General features: G+C 51.3%; 1 protein-coding gene across 5 annotated transcripts in view; it reads left to right on the top strand.

Annotated features, from left to right (window-relative positions):
• Positions 1-19,816, top strand: part of PTPN4 (protein tyrosine phosphatase non-receptor type 4) — a 1,082,125-nt gene that overhangs the window by 1,040,267 nt on the left and 22,042 nt on the right. For all 5 annotated transcript variants that reach the window (XM_085645981.1, XM_085645984.1, XM_085645983.1 and 2 more), the window contains one exon: positions 14,246-14,381. In XM_085645981.1, the coding sequence (XP_085502107.1) occupies positions 14,246-14,381 (136 nt within the window). The remainder of the gene's footprint in view (positions 1-14,245; positions 14,382-19,816) is intronic.

Below are 19,816 nucleotides of genomic sequence, written 5' to 3'. Positions count from 1 at the left end.
ATAAGAATAGCCAATATGTCTCAAATATTCCGGAAAAAACGGTATTAAAAAGATTAACAAGTAAGTGGGGGTGGCCATAATTTAAACATGATACTCACTTTTGATAAGTGTACAATATCAAGTCGTAGGGGTATGTATCGAATTTCCAGAATTATATCCACAAGCACCAAATACATCCGGTCACATTCAAATACTGTGGGCCAGAGCAAGGGAATTAAACCAACAACATGGTATGCAAGATCCACATACTGCAGATGGTTGGTCGGAATAAAGTAAGACCGTGCCACCATATATTTTTCTTTATCCCCCGAATTTAACTCCATTCCCTCAGGATCAAGTGGTAGTCGGGGGAGGTGAGACAGTATAGAAGAGGAGGCACCCGAAAGCACGGGACACAAGCAAATGAAAACAATGTAAAAAGGCCCATAGAGAAGAGCGCAGCATGAACCTGTCATGATCATTTATGACCGTGCCACTATGTGTAGCTTAATATGTTTATTTAACATTTGTCCCACAGATATACCTCAGCACCCCTAATACCAATAATAGCAGGAGAGGGTGACAATGTTGCTAAGAAACTGGGGAGCACCTCCAGCTCTGGGACTTGAGCAGACATAGAACGAACAGACCACCCAGTGCCACACCACATAGCCAAGCGCTGTATTAACCTACCATAGTACGTGAGGAAACCGGGATGCGATGTCGTATCCTTCCAATATCGGGAACGACTGACTGCAAAGACAGTCCTTTTTATAGCCCGCGTGAACTACCAAATTGGAACAGCTGAGAGAGGCTGTATTCCATTTGTCAGCATGCTACATGCCGTTCCGCATAGACGAACAGCAGCCGCCATCTTTGAAAGGTTAATGTTCCATATTTACGGAACGCATTTCCGTAGGGGGCAGTTCTTTGCCGGTGATAGCAATTGTTATATGTGAATATAAAGACATATAAGCCAACACGTTTTTATCCGTCTTAAAAACCAGCTTCCAATGTCTTCTTTAACCCCGATTTGCAGAAAGAGCCCAATTTGGAAAATAATTAATTCAATCTAAAACGCCATAAAATATAATAAAACATAGTACCCATAGCGAATTTCCATGCGTCATCTGTGAAAAGTGAGAAAAATATGGCAACCAAAATATAGCCGCCATGAGTAAGTATTAGCTACACTGTCCGGCCCCCATATAGAGAATCGTAGAGCTATACCCTGTGCAAGTAGGGTCCACATATGCCATGTCCCTAACAGTGGGAAAAACTATCGGAGAAGATCATACCTTTTTGCGGAATGATCCACATGAGCCATACTCCTGGCGATCGGGGAGCAAGCAGGGAGAGTTGAGTGAATAACAAAAAACAAAGCAAAATCGGACAGACGTGAGAGAGTCTAGAATAATCCTGGACAATATGTACACGAGCAAACCAATGGGTCAAATAATAACATTCAGACAAAACAGGAAAAAAATATATTTTTTTCTTCTCTTTTAACCACATCACTATGTCCATACTATGAGCACGTACAAGCTGAACAATCCTTCGTCTACCATGAAGTACGTTGGTAGGGACCATGGTGACTGGCAATCAATGTTACATGTTTTAGAGACTTATCCAGAACATATTTTAACATACATCAAATTTCATGGATAACTTTTTTACATATGTGAAGGTAGATGTAACCTTTCGTAAATTCATGCATTGCGAGGGAGATATCCCAGAGGGAAATAATTATGGTCATAGCATTTACAGGTAATAATGTAACTCATCATCACTATTGCGACCATATTCCACACTATGCAATTTACATATCCAGCCTGCCTCCTTCTGCCTTAGGGGCAGTTCCCTGTCCTCTGGGGTTGGCAGGAATGTGGTCAATTCCCCTGAACCAGATGTCATTGCAGGTTGTGTGATTTTCCTGCATGTGGAAGGCTCCTGCCACAAGCTGATGTCTGTGACGGACCCCCATCTCGTGTGCCTATGGTGCCTGGAGCGCGACCATGCCCCAAAGTCTTTGTGGGAGTGATCCCGAAAGCTTCTGGAGGCCCGGCAGTCGGCTCCGCGCCACTCAAGGTCCCAGTCGAGAGGGAGGTCGCGGAGCCATACCCACCACTCCTCGTCTTCGGGTAAGTCGAAGCACAAAAAGAAGGCGAAGAAGCATTGTCGCTCTGTGCTTTCTCCCCGTCCTTCGGCCGACGCGACGCGGGATACATGAAGGTAGTTGCCTGGCTCCGCCCTTCAAAGCCTTTTGGGTCAGCTCCGAGCCTCCCTCCCTTTCCTGGAGCCGGAGCGACCCCTGCCCAAGTTTGTAGTTTTTACGAAGCCCTCCATTCCATCTTTGGGCAGCCCGACTCTGCCGGCGCGCTTCGGGCCCGCAGACTCGGCTAGGGGGTCCAGGCCTTCGATGCCGGCGGCTTCCGCTCTGGCACCGCAGGACCCCCAGGGATCCAGGCCTGGATCCAGATCGGCGCTGGTTGACCTTAAGACACCTCCTCCGGCACCGAATCCGTTGGCGACACCTCCAGCCCCTCTGATGCCGGGTGTGTCCCCAACCAACGTCGACCCCAGCCTCCCCCCTCGATTTGGACACGGAGCCGGACCGACATTGGGGCCGGCGCCGACAGGTACTTTTGTTCCCCTGTTCTCCCCTTGTGCTCCCTATCGCCTTGATTGGCTACCAGAGGAGGATGAGGAGGACTGGGAGTGGTCTGTGGTCCCGCTGGCAGACCAGTTAGAAGAACCGGACTGGAGAGAGGAGTTGGGTGAGACCTGTGGTCTGGGCACCTCTCCAGACCTTGGCATGCTATCTCCCCCTACCCTGGCTACGGAGCAGGGTGCATCATACGCAGTGGTGTTGCGTAGGGCAGCTGAGGCCTTAAACCTTAAGCTTCCTACAGTAGCGGTCAGGACTAACCTTCTAACCGGGGTGGTTCAACCGGCAGCGGCCTCTTTGGAGCCCTGGTAGCCGTTCATTGAGGCCCTCACGGACATCCTTTTGGGCACTTGGTCCAAGCCCAACACAGGGGCTCCTGTGGATAGGATGATTGCCCGACTCCACCTCCTGGCCCCGGGTGACCCCATTTTCCTCTCCCAATACCCCACCCCAAGAGCTTGGTGATACAAGTCTCGACTTCCAATGGCGCATTCCTTACCGCTCCACCTGATAGGGAATCCAAGAAACACTGAGACTCTACGCCTGGCTGAGGTCCACTGGCTTTTCAGGTGATGTCCAAGCTACACTTTTGGACATGCCCTTTGATGGCCGTCGCTTGTGTGGTAACAAAGCAGACAACGTGCTCGAGCGCTTTAAGGACTCCAGGGCTACAGACAGGTCCTTTGGCCTCGCTTCTACCTCTTGCCCCGCGCAGTCTGCTTTTCGCCCCTTCGTGGCTACGGAAGGGGTGCCCCACCACATTCCTCCCAGAGCCACAGGCCTCCGCAAGCTGTCCTCTGCGTGGCTAGGGACATGGGACCCACCGTCGTGGGTCTGGGGGCCAGCGGGCGGGCCAGTCCACCAGCACCCCCTTTGCAGGATCCTCCAAACCCACCTAGTCTGTCCTTTCATGGCCACCAGTTGCCAGTGGGCGGCAGGATTCGCCATCACCTGGCTCAACATTTATGTCGGATAGGTGGGTTTTGCAGATAGTCCGAAGGGGCTACTCCCTCCCCTTCGAGACTACCCCTCCATCCATACCGCCTCAATTCCATTGCATGTCAGAGGATCACTTGGCCCTTCACCACCCGGAAGTTACGGCTCCCATCGGGAGCCATCGGGCGTGTTCCTGCCCCAAAGGTAGGTCGTGGTTGTTACTCCCACTACTTTCTGGACCCCAAGAAGGACAAGGACCTGCGTCCTATCTTGGATCTCAGGGACGTCATTTGCTTCCTCCGGAAGGAGAAATTCAAGATGTTAACACTTGCTCAGGTTTTGTCTGCCCTCGACCCAGAAGAATGGATGGTAGCGTTGGACTTGCAGGATGCTTATTTTCACATCCCCGTCCTGCCGACCCTCCGGCGTTACCTACGGTTCACTGTAGGCCACGAGCATTTTCAGTTCACCATGCTCCCCTTTGGCCTTACCAGCGCCCCTCGGGTGTTTAACGATGACTGGCTGTTGAAGGTGGGCTCGCCCCAGGCAGTCGTCTCTCACCTCCAGTCTACGGCCAACCTCCTGCATTCCCTAGGGTCCTCCCATCAATGTTCCGAAGTCCCTCTCAGAAGATCCTCTTCATCGGAACGGTTCTGGACGTAACGCGGTTTCGGGTCTATCCTCCTGAACAGCGAGTCCGGGATATTCGGGCTATGATTCCGATCTTTCAGCCTCTATCCCGGGTTTCGGTCAGAATGACCCTGAGGCTGCTGGGCCTCATGGCCTCCTGCATCCTGCTGGTCGATCATGCCAGGTGGCATATGCGGACTCTGCAGTGGGACCTGAAGTTCCAATGGGCGCAGCATCAGGGGAATCGGTCAGATTGCGTCCAGATCTCAGAGGGGACTGCACGACAACTGCAATGGTGGCTCACAAACCAGGATTGGGTCAATGGTAGATTCCTCTCCCTTCCCCAACCAGACCACACCGTGGTGACGGACGCATCCCTTCTGGGATGGGATGGCCACATGAGAGAGGTGGAGATCAGAGGCCTTTGGTCTCCAGCGGAGTCCGGGCTCGACATCAACCTTCTGGAGCTCCTGGCGATTCATCTTGCACTGAAAGCATTCCTTCCCTCTGTATGGGGAAGAGTAGTGCAGGTGTTCACAGACAACACCACCGCCATGTGGTCCTGCAACAAACAGGGCGGGGTGGGGTCGTGGACCCTATGTCAAGAGGCCCTCCGCCTCTGGACACGGCTGGAACATCAGGGCATATCCCTGGTGGTTCAACACCTGGCAGGTTCTCTGAACACCAGGGCAGGCAAACTCAGCCGCAGGTGCATGATGGAACACGAATGACGTCTTCACTCGGAGGTGGCGCAAGGGTTCTTTCAACAGTGGAGAGAGCCTTGGTTAGATGTATTCACCACTGAAGAAAACTTGCAATGTCAGCAATTCTGCGCGTTGAAATTTCCAAGGCGGCACTCGCTAGGAGTCTCCTTTCGTCGCGAGTGGAGTTGCGGTCTGTTGCACGCCTTTCCGCCTATACCACTCCTGCCTAGAATGCTGAAGATCATGCGCGATCGTACCCAAGTCATTCTTGTGGCTCTGGATTGGGCACAAAGAGTCTGGTATCCTGAGATTCTCAACATGGCCCTCGATCCTCCGATCAGACTGCCTCTTCAGGAGGATATTCTGTTGCAGCAGCAGGGGACGGTCCTCCACCCGAACCTATCCAGCCTCCACCTCCTTGCGTATAGATTGAGCGGTGGCAGTTGACGACTTTCGACCTGCCTCCTGAAGTCTGTGATGTAATCTTGGCAGCCAGGCGTCCCTCCACTAAAACGGTATACGCCTGCCGGTGCAACAAGTTTGTGGCATGGTGCACAGCAAAGGCTGTGGATCCCCTTTCTGCCCCTCTTTCTGAGGTTCTCTTGTTTCTTCATTCCCCAGCCCAGCAAGGCTCTGCTCTTGGCACTATTAAGGGCTATCTTTCGGCCATCTCTGCCTTCCTTCAGCTTACAGATCAGCCTTCCCTTTTCAAGTCCCCAGTTGTAAGTCGCTTCTTAAAAGGCATACCTCCTCTCTTTCCTCCGATTACCTTCGTTATGCCTCAGTGGGACTTTAACCTGGTTTTAACTTAATTAATGAGCTGCTTCACAACTGTCCTCTAAGGCTCTTGACTCTCAAAACTGCTTTCCTAGTAGCCACCACCTCTGCCAGAGGATTGAGTGAGCTCCAGGTACTTTCTTCTAAGCCTCCTTTTCTCTCTGTACATCCGGACAAAGTTGTCATTAGGACTCGTCCATCCTTCCTGCCCAAAGTTGTCACTGCCTTCAACATCGGGCAGACTATCACTTTGCACACCTTCTTTCCGCCTCCGCATCCTTCAAAAGAGGAAGAGAGGTTCCACCGTCTGGACCCAAAATGTGCGCTTTATTTCTATCTGGATCGCACAAAACAGGTCCGGGTGGATGACCAAGTCTTTGTTGGCTACATGGGTGCCAAGAAAGGTTGGGCCGTAAACAAGCGAACCATTTCTCGATTGGTCGTTTTGTGTATAAAAGCATGCTATTCTATGGCTAATAAGGAGCCTCCAGTGGGGCTACTCGCCCATTCCACCAGCGCGACGGCAGCCACTACTGCCTTGGGAAGAGGAGTTCCTCTACATGACATATGTCAGGCAGCTGCGTGGGCATCACTGCACACATTTATGAAACACTGCTGTATGAAACACTGCTGTCTGGACAGCCAAGCCCGGAGAGACGGCTTCTTTGGCCGTTCTGTTCGCCAGGTCTTTCTGTTGTGACCTTGATTCGCAGACCCACCACCGGGCTTGGTATTGCTGGGGTATCTATTCTAAGGTAAGGAATCTATAACTAACATGTTTCTTCCAGATGAACAAGTTACTTACCTTAGGTAACGATACATCTGGAAGAAACATTAATTAGTTATAGATTCCTTACCACACGACCCATCCTCCCAGTTTTGCGAACTGATTTCTAGTGTTAAGGATATCCTTTCAGGGCCCTAGATTTGTGTACCAGTGGTCAGTGTCTTGCATAGCTCTGCGTTTTCGGCGCGGAAAGTCGTGTACAGAACTGACGTCTGCGCGCAAAGTCGGCATCTAAGTAGCTACCGCATCGTCATCCCAGTGACTAGGACGCCAACGACGGACGCGGAGATGACCGACGCCACCTTCTGACGAGCAGAGTTACTGCTGATGAAAAAACTTTCCGGATCCAGTCTGACTCCTGGGGGTAATTCTAAGGTAAGGAATCTATCACTAACGAATGTTTCTCACAGATATATCGTTACTAAAGGTAAGTAACTTGTTCATTGGCGCAGTTGTGATTCCCCTAGCTCTCTACTACATTTGTAATGGGAATGCCCAAAACTCACTTCCTAAGGGATTCAATTGCTAAATGATATCGACACCCACCTTAACGTCCCCTTTTTCCCGATTATACCGTTTTGTGGTTGCCCAGCGCATTCACTTTCCCTCTCAAATCCTGTTGGGATGGCAGATTGGATTAGCTTTGGGGACAGCCCTGCAGAATATCCTGACACACTGGGGCACGGGAGAGCTCCCTACTTACCAGGGTTGGCTACGCCACCTTTTGTGTATACTTGTGATGGAAAGATTGTCCCTCGCGCTCTCATCACAGGGCACTGAACTTGAGCTATGGCGTCCTTTTATAACTTTATTATCCTCAGAATGCTGTGAACTCCCCTGCCCCAGATATCTTTGTTTACCCAAAGTTTCAGTTGAGTCCAATCAAGAGAACAGCGATTAGGTTGCCTCATTAGGACATGTGAGACAGCATTACTCACTACACTCACATCACTGTGGTTCCCAGGGGAGATGAGTTTTAGGAATGTTATGTCTATTCATATTTGCACCACAGATGATGAGCTATTAGCTCACGGTACGGCTATATTTGATCTGTTTTGAAAACCAATAAAGAGATTTGAACTATAAAAAAGGTCCTATGTTACAAATCGGCACATTATCACCAACAGTTGTTAGGCACTCTGCGTCTAAGTGCGCATACGGGGGAAGAGTCGAGAAATTCATACCAGTGCACAGGATTGGTACATCTGAAAGAAACACGTTAGTTAGATTCCTCACCTTAGAATATCCCCAGGCGTCAGACTTGGTCCGGAAGATTTTTCGTCAGCAATACCCCTTGCGCGTCGCTAGGCGTCGTCTGCGGCTCCGCCTCCGTCGTTGGCGTCGTGCGCCGTAATGACGTCGTCGGAGTACTTAGACGCCGCCCTCGCGTGCTGACGTCAGTTCTTCTTTTTTCCGCGCCAGTAAGCGCCGATCCGGGAGAGCTACCATTTTTAGTCTTTTTTGACTAAATATTTTGATCCCTTTTGATCTTTGTCAATCGACATCTGGTGCCGGTAGGATGCCTGGGTTCAAGGCTTGCGACGATTGCCACCGACTGATGTCGGTGACCGATCACCACCGCCGGTGCCTCTACTGTTTGGGCCTCGACCACGACGCGGACTCGTGCTCCAACTGCAAGGCCCTGACCTCGAAAGCTAGGCGGGAGCGGTCCTGTAAGCTTCTCGAGCTCCGACACTCTGCTCCGCGCCCTTCTCGATCCCGGTCCAGGAGGAGGTCCAAGGATCGGTCGCGGAGCCGCGACAGAGGTCATCGCTCGTCTGGCTCGAAGTCTTCGGGTAAGTCCAAGCGATCTAAGAAGTCCAAGAGGCGACACCGCTCTTCGGACTCCCCTCGCCGGTCGCGCGACTCGGCCGAGGGTCAGGGTGGTTCCACCCCCGCGGAGCCGCAGGCGCCGCTTATGTCCCCATACCCGCTGGTCCCTTCGGGCCCCGTAGACTCGACTGGGCAACCTTGCGCGCCGGCGGCTCTGGCCCCGGCGCCGTTGGAGGCTCCGGCCCCGACGCCGCAGGTCCCCGAGGGCCCCATGCCTGTGCCCCCGTCGACGCCGGTCGACCTTGTCACGCCTCCTCCGCCGGCGCCGACTCCGGTTCCACCCCCGACGCCGACTCCGGTCGACGTCGTTCCCCGGTTCAGCCCCTGTCCGGACCCGACGCCGATGCGGCGCCCATCGACGCCGAATCCGACGCCGCTCGAGACTCACTATGTCTATCGTCCGGCTCCGATCATTCCACCTGTTTACCAGGAATCGGATGACGGGGGCGACTGGGAGGGGTCCGATGACCCTATGGCCGTTCAGGCTCAACTGTTACAGGACTGGGCAGATGAACTGGGGGAGGCCAGTGGTCTGGATACCTCACCGGACACTGGATTAATCTCTCCTCCGACTGTGGCTTCGGAGGAGAGTGCTGCTTTTTCCGTGGTGCTGCGCAAGGCGGCCGCGGCCCTCGGGCTTGAGCTGCCTGCCGTGGCTGTGAGGACTAACATCCTCACTGAGGTGCTTCAGTCTGCAGCAAGCTCCATTGAGCCTCTGCTGCCATTCAATGAGGCCCTCACTGACGTTCTCCAGGGCACCTGGTCCAAGCCCTCCACAGTTCCTCCTGTGGATAGAAACGTCGCCAGGCGCCACCGCCCTGCTCCGGGCGACCCCAGTTTTCTGTCGCAACACCCCACCCCGAGAGCCTGGTTATCCAGGCCTCTACCTCCCAAACCTCCTTCCCGTCCGCTCCTCTGGACCGGGATTCCAAGAGACTGGAACAGTTTGGCAAGAAGCTGTTCTCCTCCCTCAGTTTAGGCCTGCGGTCTTTAAACACCGCCTGTCTCTTGGACCGTTTCTCCCACTCTCTGTGGGATACGGTGGAGGACGTGCTGCCCCTGTGCCCGGAGGAGGCCCGGACACGACTTTCCCAGGCTCTGGCCAATGGGAGGGATGCAGCGGGCCATGCAATCCGGTGTGGACTCGACACCACTGACTCGCTGGGTAGGGCGATTTCCACCACGGTGGCGCTTCGGCGTCACGCCTGGCTGCGGTCCACGTCCATTTCGGGGGATGTCCAGAGCACTCTCATGGACATGCCCTTTGATGGCGCTCGCCTTTTTGGTGAGAAAGCGGACAGTGCGCTGGTTCGCTTTAAGGACTCCCGGGCTACGGCCACGTCCTTGGGCCTTTCGGCCACGCGGCCGCAAGCTTCCGCTTTTCGCCCCTTTCGTGGCCAAGGAAGGGGCGCCTCCTCACGTCCGCAGAGCCACCGGCCGCAGACCCAACCTGCACGCGGACGTGGTTTCCGCCGAGGCGGTTCTGGAGGACGACGCGGTCAGTCCACATCCACCCCGGCAGCATCCGCCTCAAAGCCTTCCTAGTCCGAGCTTTCAGGCCCATTCATCGCCAGTGGGAGGCAGAGTTCACCATCACCTGCTCCACTGCTGTACCATCACTTCGGACAGGTGGGTGCTGCAAATTGTCCGAAGGGGCTACTCCCTCCCCTTCGTGACGACCCCTCCAGCCATGCCACCGCAGCACCACCGTATCTCGGAGGATCATTTGAATCTTCTGCGAGGGGAAGTTTCGGCCCTCTTGGCCAAAGAGGCCGTCGAGCGCGTTCCGGGCCCAGAAGTAGGTCGTGGTTGTTATTCCCTCTACTTTCTGGTTCCCAAGAAGGGCAAAGGGGGCCTCCGCCCTATCTTGGACCTCAGGAACGTCAATGCCTTCCTCCGAAAGGAACGGTTCAAAATGTTGACTTTGGCTCAGGTTCTAGCTGCCCTCGACCCTGGAGACTGGATGGTAGCGTTGGACTTGCAGGACGCATATTTCCACATCCCCGTCCTGCCGGCCCACCAGTGTTACCTACGGTTCACGGTGGGCCAGGAGCACTTTCAGTTCACCGTGCTCCCCTTCGGCCTCACCAGTGCCCCTCGGGTGTTCACGAAAGTGATGGCGGTGGTCGCAGCTCATCTTCGCAGATCAGGGGTTCCAGTCTTCCCCTATCTCGACGACTGGTTGTTGAAGGCGGGCTCGCCCCAGGCAGTCGTCTCCCACCTCCAGACTACGGCGGATCTCCTGCATTTGCTGGGGTTTTCCATCAACGTGCCGAAGTCACACCTGAGTCCCTCTCAGAAGCTCCTCTTCATCGGAGCGGTTCTCGATTCGGCGCAGTTCCGGGTCTATCCGCCGGAACAGCGGGTCCGGGATATTCAGGCCCTGATTCCCATCTTTCGGCCTCTATCCTGGGTTTCGGTCAGGCTAGTGTTGCGGCTTCTGGGGCTTATGGCCTCCTGCATCCCACTAGTGAATCACGCCAGGCGGCGCATGCGGGCTCTGCAGTGGGACCTGAAGTTTCAGTGGACCCAGCATCACGGCAACCTGTCCGACCATGTCTTGATCTCGGAGGGCACTGCACAGCAGTTGCAGTGGTGGCTCACGGATCGCGATTGGGTCACGGGCAAAAGCCTCTCCCTTCCCCAACCGGAGCATGTCGTAGTGACGGATGCGTCCCTTCTGGGATGGGGTGGCCATATGGGAGAGGCGGAGATCAGAGGCCTCTGGTCTCTGGCGGAGTCTCGCCTCCACATCAACCTGTTGGAGTTGAGAGCGATCCGACTTGCACTGAAAGCCTTCCTTCCCTCTGTCAGAGGAAGTGTCGTGCAGGTGTTCACTGACCCTTTGTCAGGAGGCTCTGCGCCTCTGGACGTGGCTGGAACACCAGGGCGTCACCCTAGTGGTTCAACATCTGGCGGGCTCTCTGAACGCCAGAGCAGACTAACTCAGCTGCCGGTGCATGATGGATCACGAATGGCGTCTGAACTCCGAAGTGGCGCAAGGTCTCTTTCAGCAGTGGGGAGAGCCTTGGTTAGATCTATTCGCCACCGAAGAGAACGCGCAATGTCAGCAGTTCTGCGCGTTGGAATTTCCAAGGCGGCACTCGCTCGGCGACGCTTTTCGTCACGAGTGGAGTTGCGGTCTGTTGTAAGCCTTTCCGCCTATACCACTTCTGCCCAGATCAGGCACGACCGGGCCCAAGTCATCTTGGAAGCTCCGGATTGGGCACGAAGGTACTGGTATCCCGAGCTACTCAGTATGTTGACCGATCCTCCGATATGTCTGCCCCTTCGGGAGGATCTTCTGTCGCAGCAGCAGGGGACGGTCCTCCACCCGAACCTGTCTAGCCTCCACCTCCATGCGTGGAGATTGAGCGGCGGCAGTTGATGCCATTTGACTTGCCTCCTGAAGTCTGTGATATCATTCTGGCAGCCAGGCGTCCCTCCACAAAGACGGTATACGCCTGCCGGTGGAACAAATTTGTGGCATGGTGCACAGCCAAGGCTGTGGATCCCCTTTCCGCCCCTCTTTCTGAGATTCTCCTCTTTCTTCTTTCTCTGGGCACCTTGAAAGGTTATCTTGGTGCCCTCTCTGCCTTCTTACGACTTCCTGATCAGCCTTCATTTTTCAAGTCCCCTGTGGTTCAACGCTTTCTTAAAGGCATTACTCATACGTTCCCTCCTGTTCCTTTCGTAATGCCTCAGTGGGACTTGAGTCTTGTTCTCACATTTATGATGTGCGCTCCCTTTGAGCCTCTTCACAATTGTCCTCTTCGTCTTCTGACGCTTAAGACTGCTTTCCTGGTAGCCATCACCTCGGCTAGACGGGTGAGTGAGGTCCACGCTCTATCGTCCAAGCCTCCTTTTCTATCTGTTCATCCGGACAAGGTTGTCCTTCGGCCTCGTCCTTCCTTTCTACCGAAAGTGGTGACCCCCTTTCATCTTGGGCAATCTGTCACCTTGCCCACCTTCTTTCCGCCTCCGCATCCTTCCAAAGAGGAAGATAGGCTCCACCGTCTGGACCCAAAACGTGCGCTCTCCTTTTATTTGGACCGCACAAAACAGTTCCGGGTGGACGACCAACTTTTCGTTGGATACGTGGGTGCTAAGAAGGGAAAAGCTGTGCACAAACGGACCATCTCCCGATGGGTCGTTTTGTGCATCAAAATCTGTTACTCCTTGGCGAAAAAGGACCCTCCTGTTGGGCTGCGCGCCCATTCTACTCGGGCTACAGCGGCTACTACTGCTTTGGGACGGGGAGTCCCTTTGCAGGACATCTGTCAGGCGGCTACGTGGGCTTCGCTACACACGTTTGCCAGGCATTATTGCCTAGACAGCCAAGTCCGGAGGGATGGCTTCTTTGGCCGTTCTGTCCTCCAGGACTTTCTGGTGTGATCTTGGTTCGCAGACCCACCACCAGGGTTGGTATTGCTTGGGTATCTATTCTAAGGTGAGGAATCTAACTAGCGTGTTTCTTTCAGTTGAACAAGTTACTTACCTTCGGTAACGATGTATCTGTAAGAAACATTAGTTAGTTAGATTCCTCACCGACCCACCCATCCTCCCCGTTCTGCGAACTGACATCTAGGGTTAAGGTTGTCCTTTTCAGGCCCCTAGACTTTTTTGGCACCAGTGTCGGTCTCTTGCATGGCTCTGCGTTCCTGGTGCGGAAAGCTATGTACAAGAACTGACGTCAGCGCGCGAGGGCGGCGTCTAAGTACTCCGACGTCATTACGGCGCACGACGCCAACGACAGACGCGGAGCCGCAGACGACGCCTAGCGACGCGCAAGGGGTATTGCTGACGAAAAATCTTCCGGATCCAGTCTGACGCCTGGGGATATTCTAAGGTGAGGAATCTAACTAACTAATGTTTCTTACAGATACATCGTTACCGAAGGTAAGTAACTTGTTCTTTTATGCATCTCAACTATGTCACTGGCGGAGTAGTACGAAGCCAACGGCAAGCCCCACGATTTCACCTGCCATTTAAGATGAGGATCCCTATCTCTTGCATCATTCCCAAAAGAGCAGGTCTATTGGAATAGCAGCATGCTATTTGTTTATCTGGGACTTGTAGATCAGTGGTTCCCAACCTGTGGTCCAGGGTCCCCTGAAGGTCCACAAAGGCTCCTCAGGGAGTCTGCGACTACTTAGAAAATTAAATAATAGAAGATTAATAGTGTGTACATATATATATATATATATATATATATATATCAGCTAAATGTGCAATTGAAAATTCTAAATTGTACTGTAAATGTGAAGGAATTTGAAATTGGAGAAAAAATTAATTAATTAGTATCCTCAGACTGATTAGTGGGAGCAGTACAAGTGCATCAAATAGAATATAGTATAGATGATGAATGGTCTCAATTGAATTTAGAAACGCTCCAACCTTCATATTGAAATTAACATTTTGGTATTTTTATTTATGTGTTTACAAATTAAATAAAATGTAATTTTTGTACTTGTTTACATTTTTTTTCTGCATTTTTCATGTAGTGTTTTGCAGTTCAAATCATCAACAATGCTTAGGCTGTGGTTCCCTCGGCTAGCAGTCATGACTCAGTGGGGGGGGTCCCCGGATTCCAATAATGATTGGAGGGTAGGGGGACAGGGTCCCCGGGTTCCAGTACTGATTAATTGGGGTTCCCCAGAAGTCAAAAGGTTGAGAACCACTTGTGCAGATGATCTTGTGTTATCATCTTTACGCATTATGATCCCCTGACCTTAAACTAATTGAAATTCAAATTGTTTTTTTCCGGTGATAAAAGTTTACGTGTGTTTTTTCATTAACTAATTACATAAGAAGGCTTATGCCTATACATAGGTGACGTTTAATTGTAGTTTTGATGGAATATCAGAACTTCTACTGTGATAGTGTCTTGGACTAAGATGAGCCTTTTTAAAGTTAGTATTTATTTTGCAGTGCTGGGATTGGACGAACTGGTGTTCTTATTACCATGGAAACAGCTATGTGTCTCATTGAGTGCAATCAACCCGTGTATCCACTTGACATTGTAAGAACAATGCGAGATCAGAGGGCTATGATGATTCAGACACCGGTAAGTCACATTACTAGGATATAAAAATCTTTTTGTGTGACCTGCATAATACAACTTTGAAGGTTCGGGCCTCTTGGAAGAGTAACAATGGTGTGTGCAGAGGTCTCAGACTTCGTGATATGTACCACTAGACCCTACAATCTCCCACCCCTCTGCATCGCTCTATTAACTACTCACCTCCCCCACTTCTCATCTCAGTTGAGAAACAGGTTTGATCACAACTCTTGGCATTTCATCTGAACGGCACAGCTGAAAAAGCACACAAGAAAACACTTAGAAGAATTGTAATTTCCCTATAACGCTAAGTTCAGTTACCCTCTAATGAGGGTGAGGAAGGTCTGCCTCTCTAGACTCTGGTAATGCTCTGTAACATTTTGTAATCATTTGAAAAGGTGAATCTGCAACGTGGTTACATCTTTAGGGTAGGGCAGGGCAGTTTGAAGTGGATGGTTTTCGTGGCCACTGAGACTGTGGCTCTTTAATATGCACCACAGTTCAAAGCTTTCAGTGCTGATCTATTTTATAGGATTTTGCAGGGGAAGCAGTGTCTTAATTCTACCCCACTAGACCTCTTCCACCTTGCATAGATGCCAGGTTGGTCATGCCACCTTACTGATCAAATAGTTTAAAATGTACTCTGTTTAGGAGAGTAGGGTCTGCTTCCTATGGTCACCCCCACTTTTTGCTTTTGCTTCACTGGTTTTTGACTTAGATGTGGCTGTGGGCCTGCTAATCAGACCCACAGCCCAGCTGTTCTCTCTCTAAATTCATACTATGTACTTTAGGTACATAACCCAATTGGTAAGGATCACTTATGGGTCCCTGTACAGTGTACCTTAGGTACCCAGGGCATAGGTGTACCCTAGGCCTACCAGGGGATGCAGCATGTATTATGCCACCCCTGGCTGGCCTCCCATCATGACACAACTGGCTGATCACTCAGCTGGGGCAAGGTCGTGTAATCACCCCTTGCTTAGGTATAGTATTCCTATACCTACCTTATATATAGACACATGGGTAACCTGTAAGCCACTCCTATGGCAGGCCTTAACAATCCTGGAGGCAGAGTGCTTGGTAACATGCGAGATGGTGCTCTAGCATGAGCTGAGCCTGTCTGCAGCTTTCGGAACCATGTCCTTATAGCTGTTCTATGATATCGCCTACCATATACTCTTAAAGTGCCTTATAATCCTCGCGGTTATGGTAACTATGGTTTGGCTTTATCAAAACATGTTGTGTAAGGTGTCTAACACTTTGGAATACTACCCCCACGCCATTTCTGGCGATGAGGATATTATTCCCCCCTTCTAGAGGGAGAAGACATGTTAAAATCCTACTTACCCGGTTAAAGTTAACCAGAGCCCCAGCATCACAAAATGGATGCTGCTGCCACGGACACAAGTCTGACCTCCTGCTGCTGGGAGTCCTTCCAGCGAGGGAGGCTTGGACAATAGGTTTCCTGCCTTGGGAGGTGCTAGCACCACCCCAGACAGGACTTAGTTTATTGGGGCAGGGAGGGATGAAAGAAACGAGACACTGCCTGGGGCACACAAGGTGTCCCATGCATAGCCCGGTTCAAACCGGTGCTGGGGCACTCCAGCCCCAGCCCTGGCGCGAAACTGGACAAAGGGAAGGAGGTGTAACCACCCCCCTTCCTGGTCCCACCTATTGGAGGGACCTAGCAGGTAACCCAGCCCCCCAGATTAGTATAAGAGGGGGAGCTGAGTCCCTAGGACTTTGGATTATCCTGAACTGAAACTAGACACAAAACTCTGGACCTTCGACATTCGACGACAAGAAGACTGAAGAATCTCCCTTGTGGCCAAGGAGTGGCCACCCTGTGCAAACAGGCACCAACAAGCGACATGCCGTTTGCTTTGCCCAAGTTCTACTAGGAACCGACTGCAGAGACCGACCAGCGCCTTGACTTCCAGACTTCTCCGACCTTGATCCACAGCCGAGCTGAGATCCGTGGAGGCGACGAGAGACGTGGGACCGGCTACCTGGGAAAATTGGCGAGTAGCTTCCAGTGCAGCTTCTGAGGCATCCTCGAAGTTGTGCTCTGGGGATTGAGAAGCCCCAACCCCGAGCACCATCTGCACCGAAGATCAGCCCTCCACGGGTTCTGCGTGGGGCCCTTCTGCATTTTCCTGCTCGGCACGTCTGTCCGGTTGCTGGCCCGTTGGCTAGTAGCCTCAGTGACGACGAACCCTTAACTTTCCACTGCTGGTTTGGCTCCTCCAGACTGGCCCTTGCTTCCCTGTGAAAGAGAAGCACCTCAGACCTTCCTGGTCTGCACCTGAAGCGAATTTCCATTTCCGCGTGGGTTGCCTTTGCCAAGGCTTGTTGACTCCAATCGGGACGTTGACTCCGCCATCAGCAAGATCCTTCGTGGGACAGCTCGTACCCTGGTTCTGGTCGTCCTCAACGCCTCCTGGTCCACGCAGCTGCAGAGACAAGCTTCAAGACGTCACCTGTGTTCTGCACGACATCGCCTGGTTCCTTCCTGATTCCACACGGTCACTGGCTAGTGACCCAGACTTTGTCCCCTCTGCTTGCAGGTGTTCTTCCTTCAAGATCCATCCTTGGGTCCACCGGACATCTTCCTCCTGGCCGCCTGCCAGCATCTGTTCTTCAGGCATCCATAGGATCCAGCGACGACACCCGACACATCTTCACACCTATGCACCCGTCTCCTGTGGGTCAGGTAAAGTGAGTACTCCGGTGCTCCAGTGGATATTGACTATCCAAGTGTCTAAGTCTTTAGTTGCTTCCTCCTAGTTACTTCGGAAGTGTCCGTATTCTTCCTATTTCTGACTGTTACATTCCCATTGACTTTAATGTAACCCGCATGTGTGTTTCCACACTGCACACTCATCCCGTGGGCCTCCCACTTCCTAACTATTGGTAGGGTAGTGTAGCCTCAGCGATGCCCTAGGCCTACTCTCTGTTCATGAAGTGGTACTTATACCACTTTCTTAGTATATGGTTTGCGTGGCCCCCGGGCCTAACTGTATTTTCCTGTGTAACTTAACGTATGCTACTTTAGAAATTGTTTGTACTTAGACCTCGGAACTCATAAAGAGTGCTGAGGGTATATGTTAGAATAAATACATTCTAATTTTATATATACCTGGTGTGGTGTCCTTTCATTTGGTATTCAAGGGATTGTAATGGTATAACAGCTGGCTTCACATGCCATACCAAGTTTAGCCTAAGACTGCTCTTGTCCATGCTACCACTAGGATAGCTGGTCTATAAGGTTGACTTTACAACCAATCACCATAAGGGTTGTTTGGACTGATACAGGGTGTACACTAGAACTAGTGACATCATATATCAGGCCAACTTCTCATACTCTGCATTTCTTCTCAGTGCTTGGTTGTATCTTCCCAACCTCCCTGGGGTAATAGCCTGTGTTTCAGGCTCTGGTTACATAAACATACACACTTAAAGTAAAATATGAAACTGAATAAGCCAATATATCCTGCAGCAGTTGGACAACAGTGAGCTTGGAATTTTACTTTAGAATTGGCCAAATCTTTGGAGGATATCCATAAATAAAAGTTAAATTTCCTTCAGGTGTGCCACAGGTCTGTGGCATCCAGCTACCTGGGCAACTGGCTGGATTAGAAACCAGATGAACTACTGTCAGTCAGATCCTAGGTGATAAGTTTACAGACACAAAACTTTTTACCCACAGGCGTCCCTCAGGGCTCAACGCTAAGCCCTTTACTTTTCGATGTTTACGTGACTCCACTGATATATCTGGCGGAAGGGCTGGGTGCCAAAATTATAGCTTACGCTGATGACACCCAGCTGCTTTTTACATGGAAAAAAGATGAGGCATCTGTGGAATCAGCTAGAAACTGCCTGACGGAAGTTTTTAATTGTTTGGCGCCGGCCCAAATTAAATGCAATGAGGAGAAGTCTGGGGTCCTCCTCTACGGGACCTTTCTGCCGAATTTTCGGGATGACCTGTGGCCCGAGGGCTTTCCCATGCCAAAAACAATGGGTAGTCCAGCAAAAAACCTGGGGGTATGGTTCAGCGAGGACCTCCGATTCCGAACTCAGATTAATAAATTGGCAGGCGTTTGCTTTGGTACCCTGAAACTCCTCAAGAAATTTTTGCTGCTCCTGCCAAAAGCGGCTAACGAAATGGTGACCCGCACTCTCATCCTGTCGCTGCTTGATTATGCCAATTCTCTCTACATTGGCCTTCCCTGCTACCAGATACAAAAGCTGCAGACTATTCAGAACGCGGCCGCCAGAATGCTACTAGGTATTCCGCGAAGCTTCGGAATCAAGCAGTTTCTTTACGACTTGCATTGGCTACCCGTTGACCAGCGCATTCTGTTTAAGGCACTAACCATCGCCCATGGTGCCCTCTACAAGTCTGAACCCTCTTACCTCAGGAGGCGCTTCAATTTCTATGCGCCATCAAGGCATCTCCGGTCAACGGAACAATGCTTTGCTGTCATCCCACGATACCGCCTTGCCAGAACGGGAGGGAGCTCCCTTTCTGTAAGGGCGGCAAGGGCCTGGAATAGCCTGCCCTTGGAGCTCAGGAACAACCACGATCTTAGGACATTCAAGAAGCAACTGAAAACCCTACTTTTTGATTGTCGTTTAACTGCATTTTCCATTTCTGCTTACCCCTGCATAGGCTTATCGCTCCAGGACACTTCCGAGTATCTACGTGCTACAAATGATCGATAACATAACAAAACTTTATACCTATCTGAAAGAATTCGATATCATTGCACTGCAAGAAACGTGGTCTGATTATCCGCCGGCACTTCCTGGCTATAATCTGAACTTCATTCCTCCCTCGCAAAATGCAAGGTTTGGTCATAAAAAGGGCTGCCTTGCCATACATAGTTATATATGGAGCATTTATGCAGTAGCGCCCCTCGCAAATAAACTAACCCCGCCAAATGCAATGCAAGTGATACGAATTTCTACTAGGGGGAGGGCCGAAAGGGAAGATATAATTTTGATAAACCTCTGTCTACATCCCCGAGAAAAAACTAGTGGAGCACAGCAGCTGAAGGAAGAGCTCACAAAACTATTAAACGTTGAGGATACAAACAGTTTGATTATCAGTGGGGATTTCAATCTAAATATGCTCAGCAACCCAACTACAGATATCACTTATGAGGAGGATCCATTCGCTTGGGAGCCAAACCCTCAAGATAACACCTCTGGAGGCAGAAGCTAGAAAACAGCACAGAGACTTCTTTCATCATTAGAAGAATTGGGCTTCCGAGCAGTTAATGGCAGATTCTCAGGGGACCGCAGCAACCTTTCACAGTACAATGGCCAGTTCCACAATTGATTTTACATTCCTATCTGAAGGAGGCACGTTAGTGATAGATTCCTTACCTTAGATTATCCCCAGGCGTCAGACTGTATCGGGTAAGTTTTCGTCAGCA

The sequence above is a fragment of the Triturus cristatus genome, chromosome 3_1 (genome assembly GCF_964204655.1).
Source record: "Triturus cristatus chromosome 3_1, aTriCri1.1, whole genome shotgun sequence".
Classification (NCBI taxonomy): Eukaryota; Metazoa; Chordata; class Amphibia; order Caudata; family Salamandridae; genus Triturus; species Triturus cristatus.
The sequence above is the reverse complement of the archived record's forward strand: the minus strand, read 5'-3'. Positions and strand labels throughout refer to the sequence as shown.